Source organism: Xenopus tropicalis, chromosome 10 (genome assembly GCF_000004195.4).
Source record: "Xenopus tropicalis strain Nigerian chromosome 10, UCB_Xtro_10.0, whole genome shotgun sequence".
Lineage (NCBI taxonomy): Eukaryota > Metazoa > Chordata > Amphibia > Anura > Pipidae > Xenopus > Xenopus tropicalis.
In genome coordinates, this window is record NC_030686.2 from 41,658,097 (window position 1) to 41,683,219 (window position 25,123).

Below are 25,123 nucleotides of genomic sequence, written 5' to 3' on the forward strand. Positions count from 1 at the left end.
AGGTGCAGGAATGCTCAGGGAGGGGCGCTGCCATATGCTGGGAGGCCTAACCAGGATTGGTGCAAAAAATGTTACAGATATCGGACCTCTTATCCGGAAACTCATTATCCAGAAAGTTCCGAATTACAGAAAGGCCATCTGCCATAGACTCCATTTTAATAAAATAATTTACATTTTTAAAAATGGTTTCCTTTTTCTCTGTAATAATAAAACAGTACCTGTACTTCATCCCAACTAAGGTATAATTACCCCTTATTGGGGGCAGAACAGCCCTATTGGGTTTATTTAATGGTTAAATGATTCCCTTTTCTCTGTAATAATAAAACAGTACCTGTACTTGATCCCAACTAAGATATAATTACCCCTTATTGGGGGCAGAACAGCCCTATTGGGTTTATTTAATGGTTAAATGATTCCCTTTTCTCTGTAATAATAAAACAGTACCTGTACTTGATCCCAACTAAGATATAATTACCCCTTATTGGGGGCAGAACAGCCCTATTGGGTTTATTTAATGGTTAAATGATTCCCTTTTCTCTGTAATAATAAAACAGTACCTGTACTTGATCCCAACTAAGATATAATTACCCCTTATTGGGGGCAGAACAGTCCTATTGGGTTTATTTAATGGTTAAATGATTCCCTTTTCTCTGTAATAATAAAACAGTACCTGTACTTGATCCCAACTAAGATATAATTACCCCTTATTGGGGGCAGAACAGCCCTATTGGGTTTATTTAATGGTTAAATGATTCCCTTTTCTCTGTAATAATAAAACAGTACCTGTACTTGATCCCAACTAAGATATAATTACCCCTTATTGGGGGCAGAACAGCCCTATTGGGTTTATTTCATGGTTAAATGTAATTCACTGGGAGCAAACCTGGTGTACTTATTGGCACAACCTACTGTGAGAACCCTGGCACTAGCACTTGGTTCAGGGTGGCAGCCTCTATAGGGTTCACCAGTATTAATAAGCACCGGTCGGGCACCATTCATCAGAAGAGGCAGGATGGAAGCATTAGTAACCATGTGGCAGTACAGGAGGGTATTGTGGCACAATTACCTTAATGAATTGTGTCAATACACGCTCCCCATTACATCCATTTTATAGCACCCCTATAGTTCTCTAGATACATAACTACGGAGGTAAATCCCAGCACTTTTCACAGGATATAGACAAATCCATAGGAGTTGGCTGAAACCTTACATTCATGTGACTTGAAAACTCTAGACAACTGAAATCTGATGGTTTTTCTTTACAGATTATGCTATTTCTTATCTCAGATTTGTATATAAATAAGGGGTTGGATTTAGGCAAATCTTTGTGAATGATTCAGAATTAGGTCAAAACCAGAATTTATGGTAAGGTTAACTGGTCAATTACTGTAGAAAAGGAATAATTTAATTTTACTTGCCTTCCCAGCTTGATAAGAGATAACAACCTATGTCTGACTTTTCCCTTGTCTTCTGTGCTGCCTGTGCTCTCAGCCATTAGAAAATACTCGTTTTATTACAGAATGGACTACAAGGACACAAGAAGGAGACACAAAGCAGACGCTTAATATTATAATGCTGTATTTCTCTTCCAGATAGAAGAATAGTGCATGTCTGTACATAAACCAAACCCAAATATCAGGCAGAAAGAGAAGCCAAAATAGCACAATGGACAAATTCCTCTGCATGTGTATGCAATGTTACAGGCACCGGCAGCACACACAATAAATATATTAGTTACATAAATGGCTCAAACGGAAACAAAATTTGTGTTTGTTATCCACAAAGAAAGTATCCCAGGCTACAAGGCTCTTTCCCAGAATGCCAGGGGATTGCCAAACCTTTGCCTTTTCATCTGCAATTTCCAGATTCATCAGAGAAAGGCAAATTGTGATTGCCATCTCATACAGACCCAGATTTCCCAGTATCCCCGAGGGAAAAAAAAAATCATACTGTGATTAAACAAGCATTCTCCGAATCCCTGGTAAACTCAGACAACTATCAGCTTGATAAGAATGCTGGGAAAAGTGATTTAACTGAATCTATCACCAGAAAAATAGTTGGTTGTTCTTGATCTGATGGACTGGCTGGCTGCTGAGATTTATAGTCCAACATTAGTAGAGCCACAGGTTGCCCATTTATTTCCCACTTTGCAATTGTGCCAGCCTGCATAATGTACCTTATGATAGGGCACAGTGGGCTTGTTTGCCCTAATTGAAAAGCATTAGCTAGTTTTTGATCTTATAGAAGAATTCATGCAGAACAAGTAAACTGCATAATAAACAAAATCACACACACGGATATAAATATATATACGCAACTACTCTAAAGTATTCAGTATTATGGAAAGTTCTAAGGCACACATGGATAAAATGATAAGGTGATGAGTGTGTAACTACAGGATATTTGAATTTGAGATGTTCCTCTGCTCCTGGGAGGAGTAACTTTTCATCCCTTTTTATACGTCAATTTAGAAAAAAAATGAGGCAGAACAAACAAATCGGATCTGGATAAGAATACGCTGGACTGATGGAAAGGCCTGTATTGCAGGCCTGGACTGGGATTTCAAATAGGCCCTGGCATTTCAAGTACCCAGAGGCCCAAACAGCCCCCCCCAGCCCAATAAATAGTGACTATGGCACCTTACAGCAGCCCCTCTGGCATTTGCCTGAACCCACAGATTGCCAGTCTGGGCCTGGGTCCTGGCATTCCAAGTACCCAGAGGCCCAAACAGCCCCCCCAGCCCAATAAATAGTGACTGTCTATGGCATCTTACAGCAGCCCCTCTGGCATTTGCCTGAACCCACAGATTGCCAGTCTGGGCCTGGGTCCTGGCATTCCAAGTACCCAGAGGCACAAACAGCCCCCCCAGCCCAATAGTGAGTGACTATGGCATCTTACAGCAGCCCCTCTGGCATTTGCCTGAACCCACAGATTGCCAGTCCCGGCCTACTGTATTGTGTAAGTGGAAACATCAGCTCTGTCTCACTTTACCTATTTTTTCTTCTCCTTTAAGTTCCCCTTTACTCTGGAGCTGATATATCTGGATACAGGGGGGTAAATAACATACAGCAGACCCCGCAACTGCATGGGGGCCCTGGAGAATCATGGGCTCTGAGGGTCACAAGGTCTCCTGTATGTTATCACTGTCAGGATGTCACATTTTATAGACATAAAGGGACACTGACAATTTCCTTTGTCAGTATTCCTTTAATAGGTAATATTAAAGTTATCACTCTGGGTTCTGGATATATATAGGCACGGCCAGCATGGCACAGGAAGAGTCTGCTCCACTTTGCAGCTCAGCCAGGGTCACAGTAGTAGACGTCATGGTATTTACTCCAGGAGGAACTCCTAGGCCATCACGTGAGTGTTCCTGGCTGCCCACCACTATAGAGAGCTGGGCTTCAGCTGTTGGGAACGACTCCTCTATCTGATCACCAGAGGAATCTATGGGTTCTGTGACGTTCTTCAGATTTGTGAAGGTTCCTTCATCCTCAGTACCGGAATCAACTCCTTGGCCTCTTTTCCTCTGCACCTTTCTGACCTGTATAGTGAAAGAGACTGTGACTAAACAATAAAAAGACCTTATGATGAGTAGTGTTTTAGCCTTGAACCAAAATGTGATAAAAGGTGCAAAGTATGCTACAGGCCTAATCATCTATAGCAACCAGTCAGCAGGAAGCATGTGCCGAAGCCCTTGCCAGGCCCCGAATGGCAATCTGTGGGTTCAGGAAAATGCCAGAAGGGCTGCTGTAAGATTCCATAGACAGTCACTATTTATTGGGCTGGGGGGGGCTGTTTGGGCCTCTGGGTACTTGGAATGCCAGGACCCAGGCCCAGACTGGCAATCTGTGGGTTCAGGCAAATGCCAGAGGGGCTGCTGTAAGATGCCATAGACAGACACTATTTATTGGGCTGGGGGGGCTGTTTGGGCCTCTGGGTACTTGGAATGCCAGGACCCAGGCCCAGACTGGCAATCTGTGGGTTCAGGCAAATGCCAGAGGGGCTGCTGTAAGATGCCATAGACAGACACTATTTATTGGGCTGGGGGGGCTGTTTGGGCCTCTGGGTACTTGGAATGCCAGGACCCAGGCCCAGACTGGCAATCTGTGGGTTCAGGCAAATGCCAGAGGGGCTGCTGTAAGATGCCATAGACAGTCACTATTTATTGGGCTGGGGGGGGCTGTTTGGGCCTCTGGGTACTTGGAATGCCAGGACCCAGGCCCAGACTGGCAATCTGTGGGTTCAGGCAAATGCCAGAGGGGCTGCTGTAAGATATTATAGACAGACACTATTTATTGGGCTGGGGGGGCTGTTTGGGCCTCTTTGTATCTGAAATGACAGGGCCTAATATGAATCTGGCCACTGCCAGAGAAAGCACAATATAGGGGAGCAGTTTAATGTCTCTCCTTGCAGATATGCATCTCCCTCACCTGATCCTTGTCACCATCTGAATGCAACCGGCACTTATGCTCCTTCATGTATTTCTGCCGGGTAAATCCCTTGCCGCAGTTTGGGCAACTGTATCGGTAATTCCCAGTATGGCTGCGCTGGTGCTCCACCATGTGTGCTCGGCGGCTGAACGACTTGGAGCAGTACTGACATTTGTGCGTCTTTATTCCTAAGACGAAACACAAAGTGCGTTGAGAAGACAGCAGTTTCTTCCAGAGAATACATAGGCAGCAGGTTTGGCTTACCAGAGTGGGACAGCATATGAGCCTTTAGTTTGTCCGGGCGGTTAAACTCCTTATTACAGCCTGTATGGGACCTGCTAGGGTTCAGAGAGAAGAATGGGCAGTTTAGTCTGAACCAGCTCTGTAAATACAGCTGCACAGGGACCGGGTACTTACGAGAATGGGCACTTGTACTTTTTGTATGGCACGTGGATGAGCATGTGTCTCTTCAGCTTGTCCTTTCGGTTAAATGCAGAGTCGCACAGGGCGCACCTAAATGGCTTCTCCCCTGAAGAGTCAATAAAGAGTGATTTCTATATGCAAACTCTCTAACTATCACAGTTTGGCTATGATCTTATTCTCTGTTATGGGTACCTTTATGGGTTAAGGGGGCCCAGCCTGAAGGCCAGTTAGGGGGAATTTGGGGTGAGTGCTTATTTGTGCCCTGGGTACCCCTGGAACTATAGCAGGGTGACTGTTACCCCAATGTTTCTATATGTCTGTAACCTTGTTATGGGCTAAGGGGGCCCAGCCTGAAGGCCAGTTAGGGGGGATTTGGGGTGAGTGCTTATTTGTGCCCTGCGTACCCCTGGAACTATAGCAGGGTGACTGTTACCCCAATGTTTCTATATATCTGTAACCTTGTTATGGGCTAAGGGGGCCCAGCCTGAAGGCCAGTTAGGGGGGATTTGGGGTGAGTGCTTATTTGTGCCCTGCGTACCCCTGGAACTATAGCAGGGTGACTGTTACCCCAATGTTTCTATATATCTGTAACCTTGTTATGGGCTAAGGGGGCCCAGCCTGAAGGCCAGTTAGGGGGGGATTTGGGGTGAGGGCTTATTTGTGCCCTGGGTACCCCTGGAACTATAGCAGGGTGACTGTTACCCCAATGTTTCTATATATCTGTAACCTTGTTATGGGCTAAGGGGGCCCAGCCTGAAGGCCAGTTAGGGGGGGATTTGGGGTGAGTGCTTATTTGTGCCCTGGGTACCCCTGGAACTATAGCAGGGTGACTGTTACCCCAATGTTTCTATATATCTGTAACCTTGTTATGGGCTAAGGGGGCCCAGCCTGAAGGCCAGTTAGGGGGGGATTTGGGGTGAGTGCTTATTTGTGCCCTGGGTACCCCTGGAACTATAGCGGGGTGACTGTTACCCCAATGTTTCTATATATCTGCAACCTTGTTATGGGCTAAGGGGGCCCAGCCTGAAGGCCAAATCCACAGCAAAGATTAAGATTGCATATCCTGGTTCCCAGGTTGTGCCAATTGCCTATTGGATGGGTAAATCAAACCCTTGCTTCTGTACCTGAGTGGATGTGACTGTGCAGTTTAAGGTAATGTTCTCGCCGGAAGAGCTTCTTACAAATGGGGCATTTGTAGCGACCTCCTCCTCCATGGGTGGGCAGGTGCCTGCGGAGATACCTCTCACAAGGAAATACCTGGTGTGGTAAAGGAAACACCCTGTGAACCTTTTAGCCCAAATGATGATGTTCTTTTTGAATGACGAGACCGGAAAGGTACAAAGGAGAACGTTAAGGAATACTTATGTAATAAAAGGAACTAAGTTTACACAGGAGCAGTAGCCCATAGCAACCAATTAGCTAATAGAATTTACTGGTCAAAAGCAAACATCTTATTGGTTGCTATGGGTTTCTGCTCCTGGGCAAACTTAGTGCCTTTTATTACATAGGGGGGTAAGAGAAGAAATTATGTGAATCCAGAGGGCACGGAGTAAAGAGAGAGCACTTACCTTTGGGCAGTGCGGGCAGGGGTAGCTATGTGTGGCTGTTTGCAGATGCTGCTCCAAAGCTTCAGGAGTAGAATATTTGTTCATGCACTTCAGACACCTGCCAAGGAGACGAGATGCAGAGAGATCAGTACCAACACCCTTACAGCCGAGGCTCTGGCAACCAGGCTGCCTCTACTCATGGTTAAACTACAACTCCCAGACTCGCACTGACAACTTTCATTAGTAAACAAAAAAAAAATACATTTGTTTGGGTTTAAAAAGAACCAAAGACACTTCACTTATAAACAGCCTGGTCTTTCTTTGGAGTGATCTGTGGCAGCATGCAGTGCGAGTACTGATGAACCCCCATCTCATACAGAGACGCACAGTCCTTGTTACAGAGGTGGCAGCGGTAGGTCAGCTCTTCCTGGTGGGTTTTGATGTGCTCCAGGAAGTGGTCCAGCTTCTGAGACGTGTGGCCGCAACCCTTCACCACACACTTATACACCTGGATGAAGAGGAGCAGACTAAGTCAGCAATTAAAAGGTGTAGCAGGCTCTGTATCTAGCAGTATTCTACTCTTCCTTGTTATATGCAGCCTTTGCAATTAGGAAAAAATATATAATAATAATAATAATAATATTTACTCGGTTAATGAAACAAACCCACTTACTGTGCTGTAGCCCCTTTTGCCTGGCTGTTTCACTAAGGGTGAAGACACACGGAGCTACTAGTAGCAGCTACTTGTCATGGCTACTAAAACAGACAATGCTGATCATTTACTGATAACTGTCTCTATGTGTGTTTTAGCAGAAGCAATTCTCAGTATTGTCTATGGCAGGGTATTTTCTGGAGTTTAGTAGCCGTGAAAAAGTAGCTGCTACTAGTAGCTCTGTGTGTCTTCACCCTAAGGGACACTAGGGTTGTCGTCACTGACTCCATTTTCCTTAGATTTTTCCCACATATATTATATTAAAGGGGTAGTTCACTGTTAAGCTAACTTTTACCATATTACAGAATGGGAAGCTCTTAGCAACTTTTTAACTGGTCTTCATTTTTTGTTGTTTTTCAATTACAGGTATGGGATATGTTTTCAGGAAATCCGTTATCCAGAATGCTCCGAATTACAGTAAGGCCATCTCCCAAGACTCCATTTTAATAAAATGATTGGTATTTTTTAAATGATTTCCTTTTTCTCTGTAATAATAGAGCACCTTGCACTTTATGGTAAATAAGCTGCATAATTCCATATTGGGGCAAAACAATCCTATTGGGTTAATTTAATGATTAAATGATTTTTAAGTATATTTAAGTTATGCAGATTCAAATTATGTAAAGACCCCTTATTAAGAAAATCCCCTGGTCCTGAGCATTCTGGATAACAGGTCCTATACCTGAATATGCTTTCTTCTTCTGACTCTTTCCAGCTTTCAAAATGGGGTCACTGACCCCAGGAGCCAAGAAAAAAACTATTGTTATTTTCTATTCAGGCCCTCTTCTGTTCATAAACCTGTCTCTCATTCAAGGCACTGTCTGGTTGCTGTGCTAACTTTGACCCTAGCAACCAGATAGCTGCTGTGAATTCCAGGTGCTATACCTAAATATGCTTTTCCTTTTCTAACTTTTTCCAGTTTTCAAAATGGGGGTCACTGACCTCAGGAGCCAAAAAACTATTGCTCTTTAAGGCTACAATTCCATTGTTATTGTTACTTTTTATTACTTATCTTTCTATTCAGACCCATGCATATTCATATTCCAGTTTCTCATTCAAACCACTGCCTGGTTGCTTGGGTAATTTGGACCCTAGCAACCATAGAGCTGCTAACATTCCAAACGGGAGAGTGGCTGAATAATAAGCTAAATAATTCAAAAACCACAAATAAAAAATGAAGACCAACTGCAAAATGTTCAATAATAGCACTTTCTACATCATTCTAACAGTTGACCATAGCAAGCCAATCACAAAATCTGCTCCCTGGAATCTGAAGCTGTAACCCAATAACGGGTGTCTCAGTCACATAATATGGAATAGTCACTTATAACCGGCACATTCAGCTAATTTCACCGCTGATGGCAAGCTCATGTCCCAGTCACCCACCTGCTCTTGCTTGTGTTGAGTCATGTGGGACTTCAGCTGGAAATAGCTGTCAAACTTGCTCGGGCAGAACTGGCAGTGATATGAACTATCCACCAGTACCACGTGCTTGGCGTCTGGCCCCTCCCCCATGCTGCCCGGTGCCACCTCCATACCCTCGGCAGGGGCTTCCTCTGTCGGAGGCTGACTGTTAGCTACAATGGAAGCACAGATTGGCCCCTTATTCGACTGAAGGTTCAGGAAAGGCAAAAATCTGTTTTTTTATATGAAGAAAAACTCACCTCCATTCTCAGCGACTTTCTCTTGGGCCTGTGAGGGGTTTAGGGGGAGCACTTGAACGGACACCGGTGCCAGAGACTTGGTGGTGTTTTGCTCCCGAGGCCACACCTTATGCGTCTGCATGTGCTTTTTGACGTTGGATTTCTGAGCAAACGCCCGGCCGCAAACAATGCACTGAAAGGGCTTTTCACCTGTGTGGCTACAGAATAAAATACAACTTTCATTATGATGGAGAGAGTGATATTCTGAGACCATTTGCGGTCTTCATTTGGTATTATCTGTGGTTTTTTAAATTATTTAGCTGCTTGTTTAACTCTCCAGTTTGGAACTTTCAGCAGCTATCTGGTTGCTAGGGTTAAAATGACCCTAGCAACCAGGCAGTGGTTTGAAAAAGAGACAGGTTTCTGAACAGGAGAGAGAATGAATAGAAAGATAAGTAGTACCGTATATTCTCGAGTATAAGTCGATCCGAATATAAGCCGAGGTACCTAATTTTACTTACGAAAACTGGAAAAACCTATTGAATCGAGTATAAGCCTAGGGTGGGAAATGCAGCAGCTTCTAAGTTTCAATAATCAAAATAAATTCCAATAAAATTAGGATCTATCAATCTTACTGAACAAATACGTGCAAAGAATGAGTATGCAAGATGCCAGGCTCCCCCCTACTCCCCCCTATTCAGTGTGAGTTTTACTTTAAGGAGTGCACTCTCCCACTCCCTCACTCCCTCTGTGTCACTCACTTGCTCGCTCCTCACCTCCTCAGCTAAATAGCATTAGGCTTGATGGTTCCGTTGCCTGCCTGCATCAAAGAGCTCTCGCCACACAAAGAGATAAATAGCAGGCCAGTTTGAGCTTTTCCGTGCATGCCTGCTCTCCCTCTCCCCATTACACACATACACACCAGAGCTGAAGCAGGGAGCGTGTGACGTCACGCCGGGGGGCAGGGCAACGAACCAGGAAGGAGCAGCACACAGAAGAGCATGCAGGGAATCAGGTAGCAGAGGAACTCGAGTATAAGCCGAGGGTTAACATTTTGGGTGCTGAAAAACTCGGCTTATACATGTGTATATACGGTAATAAAAAATAACAGTAACAATAGTTTTTTCTTTTGTTTGCTGGGGTCAGTGACCCCCATTTGAAAGAAGCAGGAACGAGTCAGAAGAAGGAGGCAAATAAAAACTAGGGCTGTGGAGTCGGTAGATAAATTTTTCGACTCCGACTCCTCAGTTTCTGATACTTCCGACTCCGACTCCTCTGTTTTTAATATGCTGATGTATTTTATACATTCATACAGTCAATGAAAAGCATGCTTCATGGCCGCTCAACGTGTTCGTTTATGCACTGCGTGCATTGGGCTTTATTCTTATAGCAGAGAAGTCATTAATTATGACTTGCTTTATTTATTTTTTTATTCCCATTTAAATTTAGTAGGAGTCGGAGTCGGTTCATTTTTTGCCGACTCCGACCCAAAATTGCCTCCGACTCCTCGACTCCAACTCCACAGCCCTGATAAAAACTGAAAAGTTGCTACGATTTAGCCATTCTATAACATGCTAAAAGTTAAAAACTTAAATGTGAAATTTCACTTTAAAGGAACAGTTCAGTATAAAAATGAAACTGGGTAAAATAAAAATTATTTGCAATATAGCTAGATAGGCAAAAATGTAATCTATAAAGGCTGGAGTGAGCAGATGTCTAACAGAATAGCCAGAACACTACTTCCTGCTTTCAGCTCTCTAACCTCTTAGTTAGTCAGGGACTTTGGGGTGGGCACAAAGTTAGTTTGTGAGCACGCAGATCAGATTCAAATGCAAGCTGACAGTTATGTCCCATTTGGCCCCCCTCAAGTCACTGATTGGTTACTGACTGCTAACAGCTTAGAGAGCTGTAAATTAAGTAGTGTTCTGGCCATTATGTTAGACATCTGCCCACTCCAGCCTTTATAGATTAAATTTTTGGCTACCAAGCACTTTAATATAGTCCTCTATATCCTGCCAGATAGATTTCTGGCAGATATCAGTTGGGCAAGCCATTAGTTAGGCCCCATACAAGGTCCAATATGCTGCTGACCTGGCCTTGAGGGGATGAGCAGCAGCTTATATTGGCCAGTGTGATGCCCAGTCGGCACATTCTGTGCTTTATGTTACGGCATATAAAGGGGCATGTAATGTAACAGTGGGCTCATTTATACACACTGGGCAAATTTGCACCTGGGCCATACACAGGCCACATCTTGCTGGTATCTGATTGATCGGCCCATAGGCCCAATCCCCAAATTGACCAATAGCCATAGTACTAGTAAAGGCATTATCAGTCATAGACGATGGCCGCCATACATGCGCTGAAAATATTCATATAGGCCAGTGCTGTCCAACTGGCGGCCCGCCCTCTGTGTGGCCCCCCACCTGCTTTGATGGCTTACCTTTGTGTAAGCTTTAAATGGTATCAGTACTGAGATTAACTGCCCCCCCTGCATGGTTCTCACCTCAGATTCAGCCTGTAATCAGGCTGTATTGTTTAAATATGTAATCCCCTGTACTGTTCACACCTTTTAATCTCTGCATTGTTCACCCCCTGCAGTGTTCACACCTCAGGCTCAGGCTGTAATCACCCCCATTGTTCCCCTGTTCACACCTCAGGAGCAGTAGAAACCCACAAATAATCCCTGCATACTACAAAAAGAACATATACTGAGGTGGTACTGCAATTAAAAAGTTTTTTAATATATAGTTATTGTGCAGACTGTAGGAGCAGTGCCAGCATTGTGTCACTGTAGGCTGCCTGTGTGTGCCATACACACAGGCAGCATAGGGCAAGCAGAGTATGGCACACACAGGCAGGGTAGGGAAGGCAGAGTATGGCACACACAGGCAGAGTATGGCAGGCAGAGTATGGCACACACAGGCCAAGTTTGGCACAAACCAGCCAAGAATGGCACACACAGTGAAAGTATGGCACACGCAGGCAGGGTAGGGAAGGCAGAGTATGGCACACACAGGCAGGGTAGGGAAGGCAGAGTATGGCACACACAGGCAGGGTAGGGAAGGCAGAGTATGGCACACACAGGCAGGGTAGGGAAGGCAGAGTATGGCACACGCAGGCAGGGTAGGGAAGGCAGAGTATGGCACACACAGGCAGGGTAGGGAAGGCAGAGTATGGCACACACAGGCAGGGTAGGGAAGGCAGAGTATGGCACACACAAAGGCAGGGTAGGGCAGGCAGAGTATGGCACACACACAGGCAGGGTAGGGCAGGCAGAGTATGGCAGGTTTTTGCTGTACTACAACCATTAATATGGGTATGGTCATGTGATAACATGGGTGTGGTTTCAAGTGGGTGCAGTTTCAAAAAAGGGGAGTGGTCAAAACTGGCTTCCATTATCGGCCCTCCACCACGTAGGTCAGAAAAATTCCGGCCCTCGGTACAACAGAAGTTGGACAGCACTGATATAGGCTATTGTCAGTTTGTGTATGCCCAGCTTTAATCTGGCACAAAGATACAAAACTTAAAGGGCACCTACACTTCTGGAATATAACCCCCCCCCCCCCCATGGGGCAAAACAGACACCTGCTTGATCAGATAGAGAAGTCCCACCTTCTAATGTGCTGCTGGAGGTCAAAGTTTTTCCCAAATGCCTTGTCACAGTAGCTGCACTTCAGCTTGGGAGATTTCAGCTTTCCTGCAAAATGAACAGATGGACACGTATACACAATGAGAAGCAACTCTGCCACGCGAGTGTGTTGTCTGCAGTGTTGGGATGAGGGACTCACAAATAAATCACTGAATATATAAACAGCTGTACTAAAATAATAAAGGATAATAGTGAAATAGATTTGTGTATCGTCCTCTAAGGTTAAGTGCTTTATATTTATAGCAACAGATCCATGTCAAACATGCAAATGGAATTATTACTCATTGAGTCTAATCCAAGTCTTTGCCAGGGGGACTGAGCCCATAAACATGGCACTGCCATTAGTACACTTTGGGCCTAGGGGGGACTGAGCCCATAAACATGGCACTGCCATTAGTACACTTTGGGCCTAGGGGGGACTGAGCCCATAAACATGGCACTGCCATTAGTACACTTTGGGCCTAGGGGGGGACTGAGCCCATAAACATGGCACTGCCATTAGTACACTTTGGGCCTAGGGGGGACTGAGCCCATAAACATGGCACTGCCATTAGTACACTTTGGGCCTAGGGGGGACTGAGCCCATAAACATGGCACTGCCATTAGTACACTTTGGGCCTAGGGGGGGACTGAGCCCATAAACATGGCACTGCCATTAGTACACTTTGGGCCTAGGGGGGACTGAGCCCATAAACATGGCACTGCCATTAGTACACTTTGGGCCTAGGGGGGACTGAGCCCATAAACATGGCACTGGCATTAGCACACTTTGGGCCTAAGGGGGACTGAGCCCATAAACAATATTACACTAGTCACTCACCATTGCGAATGCCACTATCAGCCTTGGAGCGGCGAGCCTTATTCGGCAAACTTGGTTCCAGACTTCCCATGCTGCTGCCACCCAAGCCGGTGCAAGGAGAACAGCTGCTTGGAGTTTTTGATTTGAGTTCCTGCTTCCCAGGGCTGTACACAGGGGGGGTGTTATAGACAGAGCTCTCCACACATTGGCTCTGAACCTGCTGGACAGAAATTACTTTTTAAAAAGAGCCCAGTGTATCACTGGCCTAAAGCCTTTGGCCACAATCCGTGTGCCTGGGGACCTGTAATTCAATATTCTTTATGTATATACCAACCTCGATCTGTGTGTATGGCGCCATGTTCATCCCATGGAGTTCCATAGCAGGGTTTCCCGGCATGCTGATGGGCGAGCTATACACCTGCACCACTGTACTGCAGCTACTGCTGTTTGCTTGTACATGGGCCCCAAGTGGGCTGTGTCCGGGGGCCGAGGGAGGAGGATGTGAAGGTCGGAGCGGCAATGAGGGTGCATGGAGATATGTTCCTGCGGAGTGCATGCTGGGATTAGTCTGTAAAAGGCAGCACATGAATGTGACATGTTATTGCACCCTATGCAAAGCTATACATGGGTTTTATAAATACAAAGCAAAGCAGACATTGGGGCAAGGAGAGTTAGGCAAATCTCACAAAACACATAAAAACCCAGCAAAAGTCAATATAACTAAATGAAGACAAGCTTTAAGCTAAAAGTACCTTCTGAATTGCACCTGTACTCACATTTACACTTAGGGGGCAGTTCCTGCTGAATTGTGCTTAGTACAGGGGAATCCCTATGCTGCCATAGTTTTATGGTATCTCTCTGTACAGGCTATGGGCAAACTTAGGGGGCTGTTCCTGCTGAATTGTGCTTAGTACAGGGGAATCCCTATGCTGCCATAGTCTTATGGTATCTCTCTGTACAGGCTATGAGCAAACTTAGCGGGCTGTTCCTGCTGAATTGTGCTTAGTACAGGGGAATCCCTATGCTGCTGTAGTTTTATGGTATCTCTCTGTACAGGCTTTGAGCAAACTTAGGGGGGCTTTTCCTGCTGAATTGTGCTTAGTACAGGGGAATCCCTATGCTGCTGTAGTTTTATGGTATCTCTCTGTACAGGCTTTGAGCAAACTTAGGGGGCTGTTCCTGCTGAATTGTGCTTAGTACAGGGGAATCCCTATGTTGCCACAGTTTGATGGTATTTCTCTGTACTGGCTATGAGGAAACACAGGGGCTGTTCCTGCTAAGCTCTCTTTAGTAAAGGGGAATATCTATGCGTGTATAGTTATGTGGTATTCCTCTTTACATGCTATAAGCAAACCTAGGAGGTTGCCATACAATTGCTGTGCCTTAATAATTTCCTTCAATTATGGGAACCATGCCCAGATACAAAGCCACATTCCTTGCTGGTTACTACAAGTTGTTCATAGCCACCTTGCCCTGCTCACCTGCACTGGGGCCGGCACTGGAGGCATGGACTGGTCTAGGGATGTGAACGCAGACATGGCCGAAAGCAGGACCTCGTCATTCACCAGAACATTGCCTTGTACCAGGGTCTGGATGAGAGGAGATGGAGGAACTGCAATGTACGTGGAGATCTGGGGAGGGAACAGAGATGGCATTTAATGAATCAATCAGAACCACAGTGCTTTGCTTAATACACAAATGGCCTATTTCCCCCCAGCCATCATTCCTTCACTCTGACCCACCAAGTAGAACCCACCCCCCCCTCTTTTGTTACCCACCTGCCTGTTGTTCACCTGCGACTGCTGAACTGAGCTGACCGGCGGGGTGTAGGCACTGTGAGCTCCCATAGTAACCGATGATAGAGAGGGGGCGCTGCCATGGCACTGTTCTCTTTTGTGGATCACGAAGGCTGGCAGGGAGTTAAACTGCTTCTTACATTTACCACAAAGGAACACGTCTTCATCATCTGCAATTTAAAAAGCTGATTTATAGAAAAAAACGAGGTTAAAGTTTCCCTAAAGCGGAGAAAGCGCATACATTGCGGGGCTGCCATTTAAACAAGGTAACCAGCTTCAGCCAAGGTCACAAAGTGAACCCTGCAGCTGCATTCTGAAAGCTTATTTTAGCCACCTTTTTGTTACAGTGGTAGAGCAGAGTAGTTGATTGTGTCCTGTGGTTCTAGAGGTGCACCGATAACTCATGAATTAGTAACAGAACCAAGAGAAGGTGCTGAGATGGGCAGCACTGTGCTGGGATTCTGGGACTTGAACACACATTCAACCAGTTTATTGTATGCAAAAAAAAAAAAAAAAAAGAGAGATTGACAGTTTTTCCTCACCCATTGATTGGATAGGAGCAGAGTTGGTGACAGTTTGGGCTGAATGGTCCGACACGCCCCCCTGTCCATCGAGCAGCGACTGAACAGCAAGCACTGTCTGGTTGTCCATCCCTAGGAAAAGACACAAATAATTCTTTAAAGTGACAATATACATTGTATATCAGTAGGGCTTATATCTTGTGACTCTGAGCAGCCAGGGATAGACTGGGGTGTTTGGGATCCATTGGCTGCCTACCTGGTCAATAGAGGTTCTGTGTATGTGTCAGTGCCTTTAGGCATGGGGGAATCCAAATATATAGGGTGGTACAGCAGGGCAGCTCCTACAAGCACTAAATATAAATGCTGTATTGGTCTGGATAGACATCTGATTAGATTTAAAGCTTATATAAATGCTATGCATGCAGGGGTTAAGTAGAAGGAAATCATGTTTGGGTCAGGAAGGGATTTTCTCTTGCCCCCTACATCACTATAAACATGGTCTATCTATGGTTCAGTTTGATGGGTCTTTGTCTTTTTTCAGCCTCAGCTACTAAGTGTACAAATGTCTATATGCACATAATCATTACTGATGGCTACAGCTAGGATCATGCCTGGAAAAAGAGCCCTGGGCAATGTAGTAAGTGTAAAGCTTTATGCACAGACGGAGAAAAACTTATGAAATTCATCCTACCCTCCATGTCATGAACTACAACTCCCAGCATCCACCCCCAACAGCCTGATGGGAATACCAGGTCTGCACCCTACAATCAGGCCTTTATGGGAATCTTATTACAACACCAAACCAGATAAAGATGGCAATCATGGTTGCCTTTAGGTTCCAATGAACAAAGATCTCATTGGTGGGCCTCAGGTAAATGTCAATACAATAAGGCAGACAATAAAGATATATACTGTATGTGTGTGTGTGTATGTGTATATATATATATATATATATATATATATATATATACACACACACACAAAGGAATTAACACTATTTTTATCCACAAAACACTTCTGAGATGAATAAAAATGGAGTCAAGGGCCATTTATGCCCCAAGGGCTTACAATCTAAATGTGACATATTACTTTATAGAATAGCCCCTAACTGCCCCAGAGTGAATGTTACACTGTATATTCCCTGTATGACTTGCCATTCCTGTGCCTTGTTACTGTGCCTGGCACAGAGCCTGTGTGCAACCAGCTTTGCCAAGAAGCCATTCTCCCCCCGCCTGGGCTCTTCCAGCACACTCCCTCCTCTGCAGTGGGCAGCCATTCTGCCTCCTTCCGGTCCCCCCCCCCTCCCACCGCTGCACATGGGCTGCTCCCAGCCAAAGGGTTAATAACCCGCAAGACATTGGGCAAAATAAAGTAGGAAGGGCGTCATTTCTATATTTACCTTCAAAAGCTTCAAATATAGCTTGCGCCATCTTGCAAGTTGCAGCGATTCTAAAGGTAGCATGATGGGAAATATGAAGTGCCCGCAGTACCCCGGCAGGCCGGCAGAGGGGACTCTGTGGTACAATTCTATGAAGCGATATAGGAAACCTATGATTGCGAATAAATGAGCAGAAGTAGATACTGTTACGACGCGTATCTTTTTTTCAGGAAAATACAATGAAACAAAGAGTTGTATTTCCCCTGACACTGGTCAGAAAAGCAAAGTCAGTGGTGTTTTCTCTAACCTTGGTGTATGAGCACCGTTTTCCTCACATTATTAAAAACTAGAGCTGCAAAAGGCATTCCCTTTCCCTGGCCGGAACTAAATGTGCGCTACTCGGTTTCCCATCGGAACATGTAGGCTGCACCTTGGTTCCCTGGAACGCATTCCCCTCAGAAACCCGGAAGTGCCTTTGCTTTCTCTGTCTGACAGCTGCAGAATGGCGGGGACGGGGGTTCAGCGAGCGCTTGTGAAGGCAGTGAATGAGCTGCTGAGGCGGAGAAGATACCGGGCTGCGCTGGCTGTGATCAAGGGCTTCCGCAACGGGGCAGTGTGAGGACAGAGGGTGATTTCATGAGGGCGTAGGGTCATAGAAAACCAAAGGGGAAGGTTATGGATCTGTGAGAGTTAGGTTTATTTATCATGCTGGGTAAAAAGTGGAGTAAAACATTACCAGTGATGTTGCTCATAGCAGCCAATCAGATGCGTTGCTTTGGTCTTCTAACTTTTGAAATCTAATTGCTGATTGGTTGCCCTGGGCAATATCGGTGGTAATACTTCACTCCACTTTTTACACAGCATGATAAATATACCCCTATTTAGAGTTTGAGAGCTGTCCCTAGTATCCAAGAACTGGGCACAAGCCTGTGACCCTGAACCTTCAAATTGACCAACTGCACAGAAGTATGTCACTGATCTTACAGACAGTTATCTCTGCCTGTTTTCACTATATATGTTTTATTAAAAATACAGCAGTAATATGGTTAGAAGCAGGACAGCTAAGCAAGCTACTAGGACATAAGGCAGTTGCGTATTGCCAGGCATAATTGCTGCCTGGCGGGGAAGGGTGTTTAGAAAAGTACAAAGAGCACATTCGATGGTGTATCAGTAGCCACAACCTGCAGTCTGTCAGCTGGTGTGGACTGGCAAACCCTTTGGAATTCTGGGAATTGTAGTTCAGTAATAGGGAGGGTTACAGGTTTGACTTATGCACTTTAGGAGAACTAAAGGTATCATCTCTGGTGGGGGTCCAGTTACTGTTAGATGCCGCCCCCGCACTGGGGCAACGGTTTGGGGTATTTCTGTAGAAACTCACTCTCTGCGACGCTCTTCCTCCTCTGTCTTCTTTTTTCCAAGCCAGGGAGGACGCACACGTAGCAGAGTGAAAGAGCCAGATTTTTGCATCTAAGTTCAGTTTTTCACCCTACTGCACGTGTGCCTGCTCAGATCGGAACAAAAAGGCAACGGAAGAAGATGGCAACAAGGAGCTTCTTTAAAAATATCCCAGGCCAGTGCAGTTTTTCTAAACAGAAGCCCCAGTACGGGATATCAGTTAAGCAGTTATGATCACCTGCAAGGTGGTGCCTAATGTTTTGGGACCACCAGTGATTATATTTATTGTTCTCTTTTAATCCCCTGAGAAGGTCCCAGACTCTCTGCATTATTAAGGGTCTCCTCTTACCTTATACCTTGCCGCAATCTGGAGAAGAAGGGCAGTGTGGGAGCAGCGGTAGGTGGGGATCGGGTCTGACCTGGCAGGACCCACTGGATTTTCTCCTAGTGTCCTGCTGGACCAGTCCGACCCTGGGCACATTGATGATGTCTGACAGACATATGCTGTGTCTCTGTTGCTCATTTTGAAAGAAAGAAAAAAAAAAAAACGCAGTTTTTTGGCTTGGGATCAACATTAAACAATTTGCATTAGATTGTTGTAGCAATAATAATAATAATGCATATTTTCTTTCCAAGATATGGCGCAAAGATCCGGGCCCCACATGCGTTGGTGATGACTTTCCTGTTTAAAAGCGGAGGGTAATATATGTTTACAAATAAATGTACATGACTTGATGTGTAATTTTACCTTTGTCCTGTAGCGTGTATATATTATAATTATTATCATCAACACATGTATAAAGCTCCAACATATTCTGCTGTGCTGTACAATATATAAAGAATATTGTATACAGGGAACTCTGAATATCACTCATTATATGTATTATATGGGATAATGTATCCCCTACTGTAAATGATAAGGATATTAGCAGTCACTGAGGGGTTCTGTGCCCATATAAAGGCACAAGGCTGCAGGCTGAGTTATACAGGGAACTCTGAGTATCACTCATGTATTGTAAGGGATAATGTACCCCCTACTGTAAATGATAAGGATATTAGCAGTGACTGAGGGGTTCTGTGCCCATATAAAGGCACAAGGCTGCAGGCTGAGTTATACAGGGAACTCTGAGTATCACTCATGTATTATAAGGGATAATGTACCCCCTACTGTAAATGATAAGGATATTAGCAGTCACTGAGGGGTTCTGTGCCCATATAAAGGCACAAGGCTGCAGGCTGAGTTATACAGGGAACTCTGAGTATCACTCATGTATTATAAGGGATAATGTACCCCCTACTGTAAATGATAAGGATATTAGAAGTCACTGAGGGGTTCTGTGACCATATAAAGGCACAAGGTGGCAGGCTAAGATATACAAGTATGGGATCCATTATCCGGAAACCCATTATCCAGAAAGTTCCAAATTACGGGAAGGCCATCTCCCACAGACTCCATTATAAGAAGATAAGCTGCCGAATCACACACTGGTCAGTGCCCATACTGTAGTAACCAAGCCATTTCTGCCTTTTCTAGTTTGAAAGAGAAGCTGAAAGCCATTCTGCAGGCAACGTTCACCCATTCCCGAAATCTTGCGTGCTTTGTTTTCACATATAAAAGCCTCATGGCTGCACAGGAGAAACTGCATGGCAGCAAATGGCAGTTCCACTCCTTCCTAGCTGCCTGCGTTGGGGGCTGGTTGGTGTTTGGAGAGAACAATCACATCAATAGCCAGGTAATGTCTTTGTTATCAGTGGCTTGTTCATTAATACACGTTTTAAAGGGGAAGTTCACCTCTAAGGGTGAAGACACACTGAGCTTATAGTAGCAGCTAATTTTTCATGGCTACTTAACTCCAGAAGACAACAAGAATTGCCTCTGCTAGACACAATTATCAGTAAATGATCAGCAGTGTCTATTTCTGTAGCTGCTATTAGTAGCTCTGTGTGTCTTCACCCTTAAACATGTCACTCCTTAACACAACACACTGAACATCTGAAACACATTTCCAATGTATATTTAAAAAACTAGCGCTGACCAACTCCTTATCTTCTGCAGATCAACATGTACCTGCTGTCTCGTGTCCTGTTTGGCTTGTCGCGTCTGGCAGTAGAAAAGGGTTATATCCCCGAACCTAAACATGACGTCTTCCCCTTGTTCTCAGCTCTAGTGTGGGGCTTTGTTCTATGGCTCTTTGAATACCAAAGACACACGCTGCAGCCGTCACTACAGTCCTCCATGACGTATCTGTATGATGATAGCAATATCTGGCACGACATTTCCGATTTCCTCATCTACAACAAGCCCAAGGCAGCCAAGTGATCCCCAGCTGGCACCTTTAGGATCTCTCTTTAAAGTATAAAGTGAGGTCCTAAAGCCATTAAGGGTGCAAGACAGCCTCCATCTTGGATGAGGCAAATTGCTGAATCATATGGTTGGTCATTCCATTACACTGAGACAGGAGTCTATAGGACTATAACCCCAATTTCACAGAAGGCAGACATTCTAGTAGCTCACCTTCACTGATACCTAACGCTGCTGCTCTAACAAAGTCATACCCAACTACAACTACAGGTCTGGACTGGGCTTCAAAATAGGCCCTGGCATTCCAAGTGTACAGAGGCCCAAACAGCCCCCCCCCCCCACCGGCCCAATAAATAGCAACTGTCTGTGGCATCTTATAGCAACCCAGAGATTGCCAGTCCGGGCCTGCCCAACTAGTGGCTGTCAAGGAACATGTTGCCGTCCAGTCCTAAGATGATGATTCCTGCAGCTTTAAAGAAAAGGTTGGTCTTTGAAGTCCTAATTGTTGGGGGGGGGGGAGAGCAGGATGAATTTATATGTATATGTCTGAGGCTTCTGCTGGCTAGTATTGCACACAGAGCTAGCCAGTATCTAGTAATAGCATGGGACGTGTTCCCCTACACTTTATTTCTGGATATGTCTCACGTGGATTTAAAAGGTTGGGGAAATTTTAACAATTTTTACACAGCTATTAAAGGACCACTATCCATTAAGTATTTATTTTCACTATGGATCTGTCTTATTGGCCCCAGCCAAAAGTGCAAGAGCACTAAGGAGCACCAAAGTGTGCCCCTTAGTACTCATTCAAATAGTACTTTTATCGGGGTGGGGGGGAGGGTTCTGCCTCGTGTTCTGCAAGCCACTGGTTGTTCTTATCCGGTTTCAGTCATTCTCTCCAAGCTGCCCTGCATAGTATGGGACCATCAGTAGTCCATATGAATTCCACTTATTTGGCTGAGAAATATAAAGGTGTAGTTGTGTAGTGCAGTATACAAATTGCACTTTTTGGGTTGCAAATCTCTGATTTCTGCCCACTATGCAGTAGTTTTACCAGAACTTCAGTGTAACTGCAGAAAGATGGGGAATCACACCCAGTGCATAAAAACAAATGCAGTCTCATGTGTTTACAAATCGGGTTCAAGTTGTGGCAGAGTTAGGATTGTTGTAGAAGAGGCTGGACAGACACTATGGCACTTAGCACAACTATACGCAAGTGCAAGGAGCATGTTTGGAAACAAGAACCTTAAGTCAGAAGCATCATCTTGTGCAACATTTGTGTCCATTTGATATTTCTAATTGACCCATATTATATTTCAGGCCATATACCCTTCCAGCTTGAATCTGACTCAGAGTGAACTGACAGTTCCAAGAATTACCCCCCTTATGTAATAAAAGGCACTAAGTTTGCCCAGTAGCAATAACCCATAGCAACCAGTAAATGCTACCTGCTGATTGGATGATATGGGTTACTGCTCCTGGGCAAGTGATAAAAAAAAGTTCTGTATTATCCCTTCACAAGAAAAAGGTTAGTCATTGAATTTGCAGAGTCATGCTTTTGTGACTTCTAATGAACACATTTGGAAACTACCCAACATCTAAGAAACCTGAGCGATTGCCTGGGCGTGATTTTCACCTTGTTAATGCAATCTGGCATTCCCCTGTGTTCAACTGCAACATCAAAGCAAGTGTTTGAATCAGTTAGAGAAGATGGTTCATTCTGTTAGAATAATCTCTTTCATTCGTTACATCACTAGGTTAATAAGATACTCCTTTTCTGATATTTTGACTCATGGAAGCTAACGTATTGCTTTCTGTACAAGATGTCAGCATGGCGTCATCTTATTGGTGGCTGCTGAATTCATTATACATAATGGAGTAGCAAAAGCTAGCAACATGGCAGCTCCAGTACTAACTGCTAGATCTTTTCTGGACTTTGTCCGGAGTATGACTTGCCGTATACAGCAGTATTCCGTGCCTAGGGTTGCCAGCGCATCCCTTTAACACTGCATGGCTGCACATAAATCAGTTCAGTCTGCATCATGCATCAAAGCTTTAGTTGTAATTAGCCATACAGGATGTGGATTCAATCTGTCTGTGTCCCCTGAACATAGTTGGCCAAATAGACCTTCTCCCCAATATTTGGGGATTTCCCCAAATTTTATTATCCATTGCATTATCGTAGGCATTGCCAGCCTTCCACTTTTTAAAGGCATAATTCCATTAAAGGGGAACTAAAGCCCCAGAAGAGGTTTTGCCTTTTAAGCATGCCTTACCCAGGTTTAACTTCAGGGTTCGACAATGCCATTCTCTCACCCAATAATATGCACGCCTGGCTCAGCACCCCTTCCCTGTACCTCCTACTCTTGCAGTGGGCGTTTTCTATGCCCAGTTTAGCAGACAACATCTATAGTAAGCCACATCTTCCCTTGCATGAGGCTGCTGTACTGGTTTCCACATGCAGCAGCCTTGTGTAAGGTAAGATGTGGCTTAAAGATGCTTTAAAGCAAATTGCATGAGCATAACTTGTTGAAGCACTTCAGTTCCTCATACATAAAGCTTTTAGCTCCAAATAGTTTAAATTCCTAAGTTAAAGGGTAAATGTCTGCTTAGCGAAATTTCACTAAAAATTTAGACTAAGTTCTGTACCTTGTTTTGTGTACCCAGAGGCTATTGGCCTTACTGGAAAATATGTTCCGATTACGCAGTTTTTGCCATACTTTCATAGCAAAACTCAAGCTCATTTGTTAACAAATCAGCCCCTTCATGTATTATACAAGCAGTCAGGTTCACTATAGGGGGTTATTTGCTTACTACAGTCCGTTATGGTAAAATTCCTATTCGTTAAGGGGGTGGTCACCTTTAATGTTACAGAATGGCCTACTAGGCTACTGCTTTGCAATTTTTTCATTATTTATGATAGTTTTTGATTCATCTGCCTTCCTCTTCCACCTCTTTCCAGCTTTCAAATGGGAGTCACTGACCCCAGTAGCCAAAAAACTATTGCTCTGTGAGGCTACAATTTTATTGTTATTGTTACTTTTTATTACTTATTTTCCTATTCAGTCCCTACAATCTCTTGAAATCACTGCCTGGTTGCTTGGGTAAATAAGACCCTAGCAATCAGATAGTTGCTGAAATACCAAACTGGGGAGCTGCTGAACAGAAAGCTGAATACCTTAAAAACCACAAAAAATGAAGACCAATTGCAAACTGTTTACACATATTACTGTCTACATCATACTAAATGTTAAAGTAAAAGTTTGAAGGTGAACTACCCCTTTAAAAGTGCTTGCATCAACCTGCTGGTACCGCTGCCTTCCATCTAAGGAACTCCAGCCGCCCATAATTTAAAAGCAATAGCCATTGGGTGTCACAGGATACTGCAATAGGAAGTGTGCCTAAGAGCTTGCAGTCTGCTAGGCACCCTGCTATTAGTTCACCTGGGTAGATATGCTTCAGATTTGTCTCTGTTTAGGTAGAATGGTCCTGTTCGCAGGCCTGAATAGGGGCATTGTTTGGGGCAAACTGAAGGATTGTCTGGGAGTAACTGAGCATGCTGGGATGCTTTGATAAAAGGCACCTATTAAATACACATCCCATATGGCTAATAAGAAATGATAATAGATGCATACTGCATGTCTGCTTAGTATTTAGTGTAGGCAGCAGCATACATCTAAATGAAATTCTGTTTAGCGCTACTGTTTCCAGTTCTAATGGGGAGAAGTCTCAACCCAAAAACCCACCCTTTAGAATTAACTCTTTCCTATGCTGAGGCTGTCTAGATGGTATTTGTGTGTCCATAAATGCCTTAACTACCCTTATTTATAATTTGTTTCTGTAATCTGTACTGATTGTAAATATGTATGAATAAATCGTTTGGATTAATAACACAAGTGTCTGTGTGTATTTGTGATAAGAACAAAAAAATCTGTATTGGGTGGGGCTTTAGCCGGGCAGCCCAGTGGTCTGGCAGTGCCACAGTATGTGGTGTGCATTCTTTGGCCACAAGCCTTAGAGCAGGGTTGCCCACTGCCGGGCCGGACCCCCTGATGTGTCCCACTGCCATGGAAACTGTAGTCTGGCTGCATGTATGGGCAGTAGCTGCTGATTCTGCTTCACAGGTTCTAAATGCCAGTCTCTGGCACAGAGATGGCTCTGTAGGTGGTATATAAACAGAAGCTGACATGGAGACATGGGAATCTAACATAAATAAGGTAAATAAATGAAAGCCTACTTTAAAGGGCAACGAAAAGGTGAATCTCAGAGGGGGGGGGGTGATTATAATCCCAGACCTAAGGCCTGTACTCATCTGCTGAGAAATGCATATACTATTCTATTGAGGGCTGTGCCACCACGTCTTTTGTCCCTGGGCTGGTGCCAGCTTTGTTACTTTTATTACATTACCCCCCTTCATCATCAGTCATATGGAACCAGAACCCTTAATGTTATCTGGTAGGCAGCACAGATGGTGTAACAAGCAGGTGGGGGGCTATGCAGTGATGAGCAGAGTCGGGAGCAATGA

General features: G+C 44.6%; 2 protein-coding genes across 7 annotated transcripts; one reads left to right on the top strand and one right to left on the bottom strand.

Annotated features, from left to right (window-relative positions):
• Positions 1 to 2,868: 2,868 nt before the first annotated feature.
• On the bottom strand, positions 2,869 to 17,063 carry znf341 (zinc finger protein 341). Of its 6 annotated transcripts, none has more exons than XM_012952803.3 (16): positions 16,926 to 17,063; positions 15,548 to 15,658; positions 14,988 to 15,175; positions 14,691 to 14,840; positions 13,544 to 13,777; positions 13,231 to 13,429; positions 12,374 to 12,458; positions 8,780 to 8,976; positions 8,502 to 8,692; positions 6,703 to 6,911; positions 6,425 to 6,521; positions 5,981 to 6,113; positions 4,851 to 4,962; positions 4,698 to 4,768; positions 4,434 to 4,621; positions 2,869 to 3,544 (listed from the first exon to the last, which is right to left on the bottom strand). In XM_012952803.3, exons 1-16 carry the CDS (start codon positions 16,954 to 16,956, stop codon positions 3,230 to 3,232), a joined length of 2,511 nt encoding a protein of 836 aa, XP_012808257.2. In that variant the 5' UTR covers positions 16,957 to 17,063; the 3' UTR covers positions 2,869 to 3,229. The 6 variants fall into 6 exon arrangements, with proteins under 6 accessions (XP_012808257.2, XP_002932926.3, XP_004918582.2 ...); XM_002932880.5 differs by having other exon boundaries at positions 4,698 to 4,771; XM_004918525.4 differs by lacking the exon at positions 16,926 to 17,063 and adding an exon at positions 16,681 to 16,799 and having other exon boundaries at positions 4,698 to 4,771; positions 15,003 to 15,175.
• A 104-nt stretch (positions 17,064 to 17,167) lies between these two features.
• On the top strand, positions 17,168 to 24,489 carry pxmp4 (peroxisomal membrane protein 4). The gene is made up of 4 exons (XM_002932856.5): positions 17,168 to 17,519; positions 18,936 to 18,998; positions 19,834 to 20,032; positions 20,356 to 24,489. Exons 1-4 carry the CDS (start codon positions 17,293 to 17,295, stop codon positions 20,617 to 20,619), a joined length of 753 nt encoding a protein of 250 aa, XP_002932902.4. The 5' UTR covers positions 17,168 to 17,292; the 3' UTR covers positions 20,620 to 24,489.
• The last annotated feature ends 634 nt before the right edge of the window (positions 24,490 to 25,123 follow it).

Excerpts from the sequence above, each read along its gene's own strand:
- znf341 (XM_004918522.4), bottom strand. The coding sequence starts at position 16,747 with ATGGCTTCTTGGCAAAGCTGGTTGCACACAGGCTCTGTGCCAGGCACA. Across the intron at positions 6,912-8,501 it reads CTCAACACAAGCAAGAGCAG|GTGTATAAGTGTGTGGTGAA; the intron begins GTGGGTGACTGG and ends CTCTTCATCCAG. Across the intron at positions 4,772-4,850 it reads AAGTACAAGTGCCCATTCTC|CAGGTCCCATACAGGCTGTA; the intron begins GTAAGTACCCGG and ends TCTGAACCCTAG.
- pxmp4 (XM_002932856.5), top strand. The coding sequence starts at position 17,293 with ATGTGCGCTACTCGGTTTCCCATCGGAACATGTAGGCTGCACCTTGGT. Across the intron at positions 18,999-19,833 it reads TTCCTGTTTAAAAGCGGAGG|TTTGAAAGAGAAGCTGAAAG; the intron begins GTAATATATGTT and ends TGCCTTTTCTAG. Across the intron at positions 20,033-20,355 it reads ACAATCACATCAATAGCCAG|ATCAACATGTACCTGCTGTC; the intron begins GTAATGTCTTTG and ends TATCTTCTGCAG.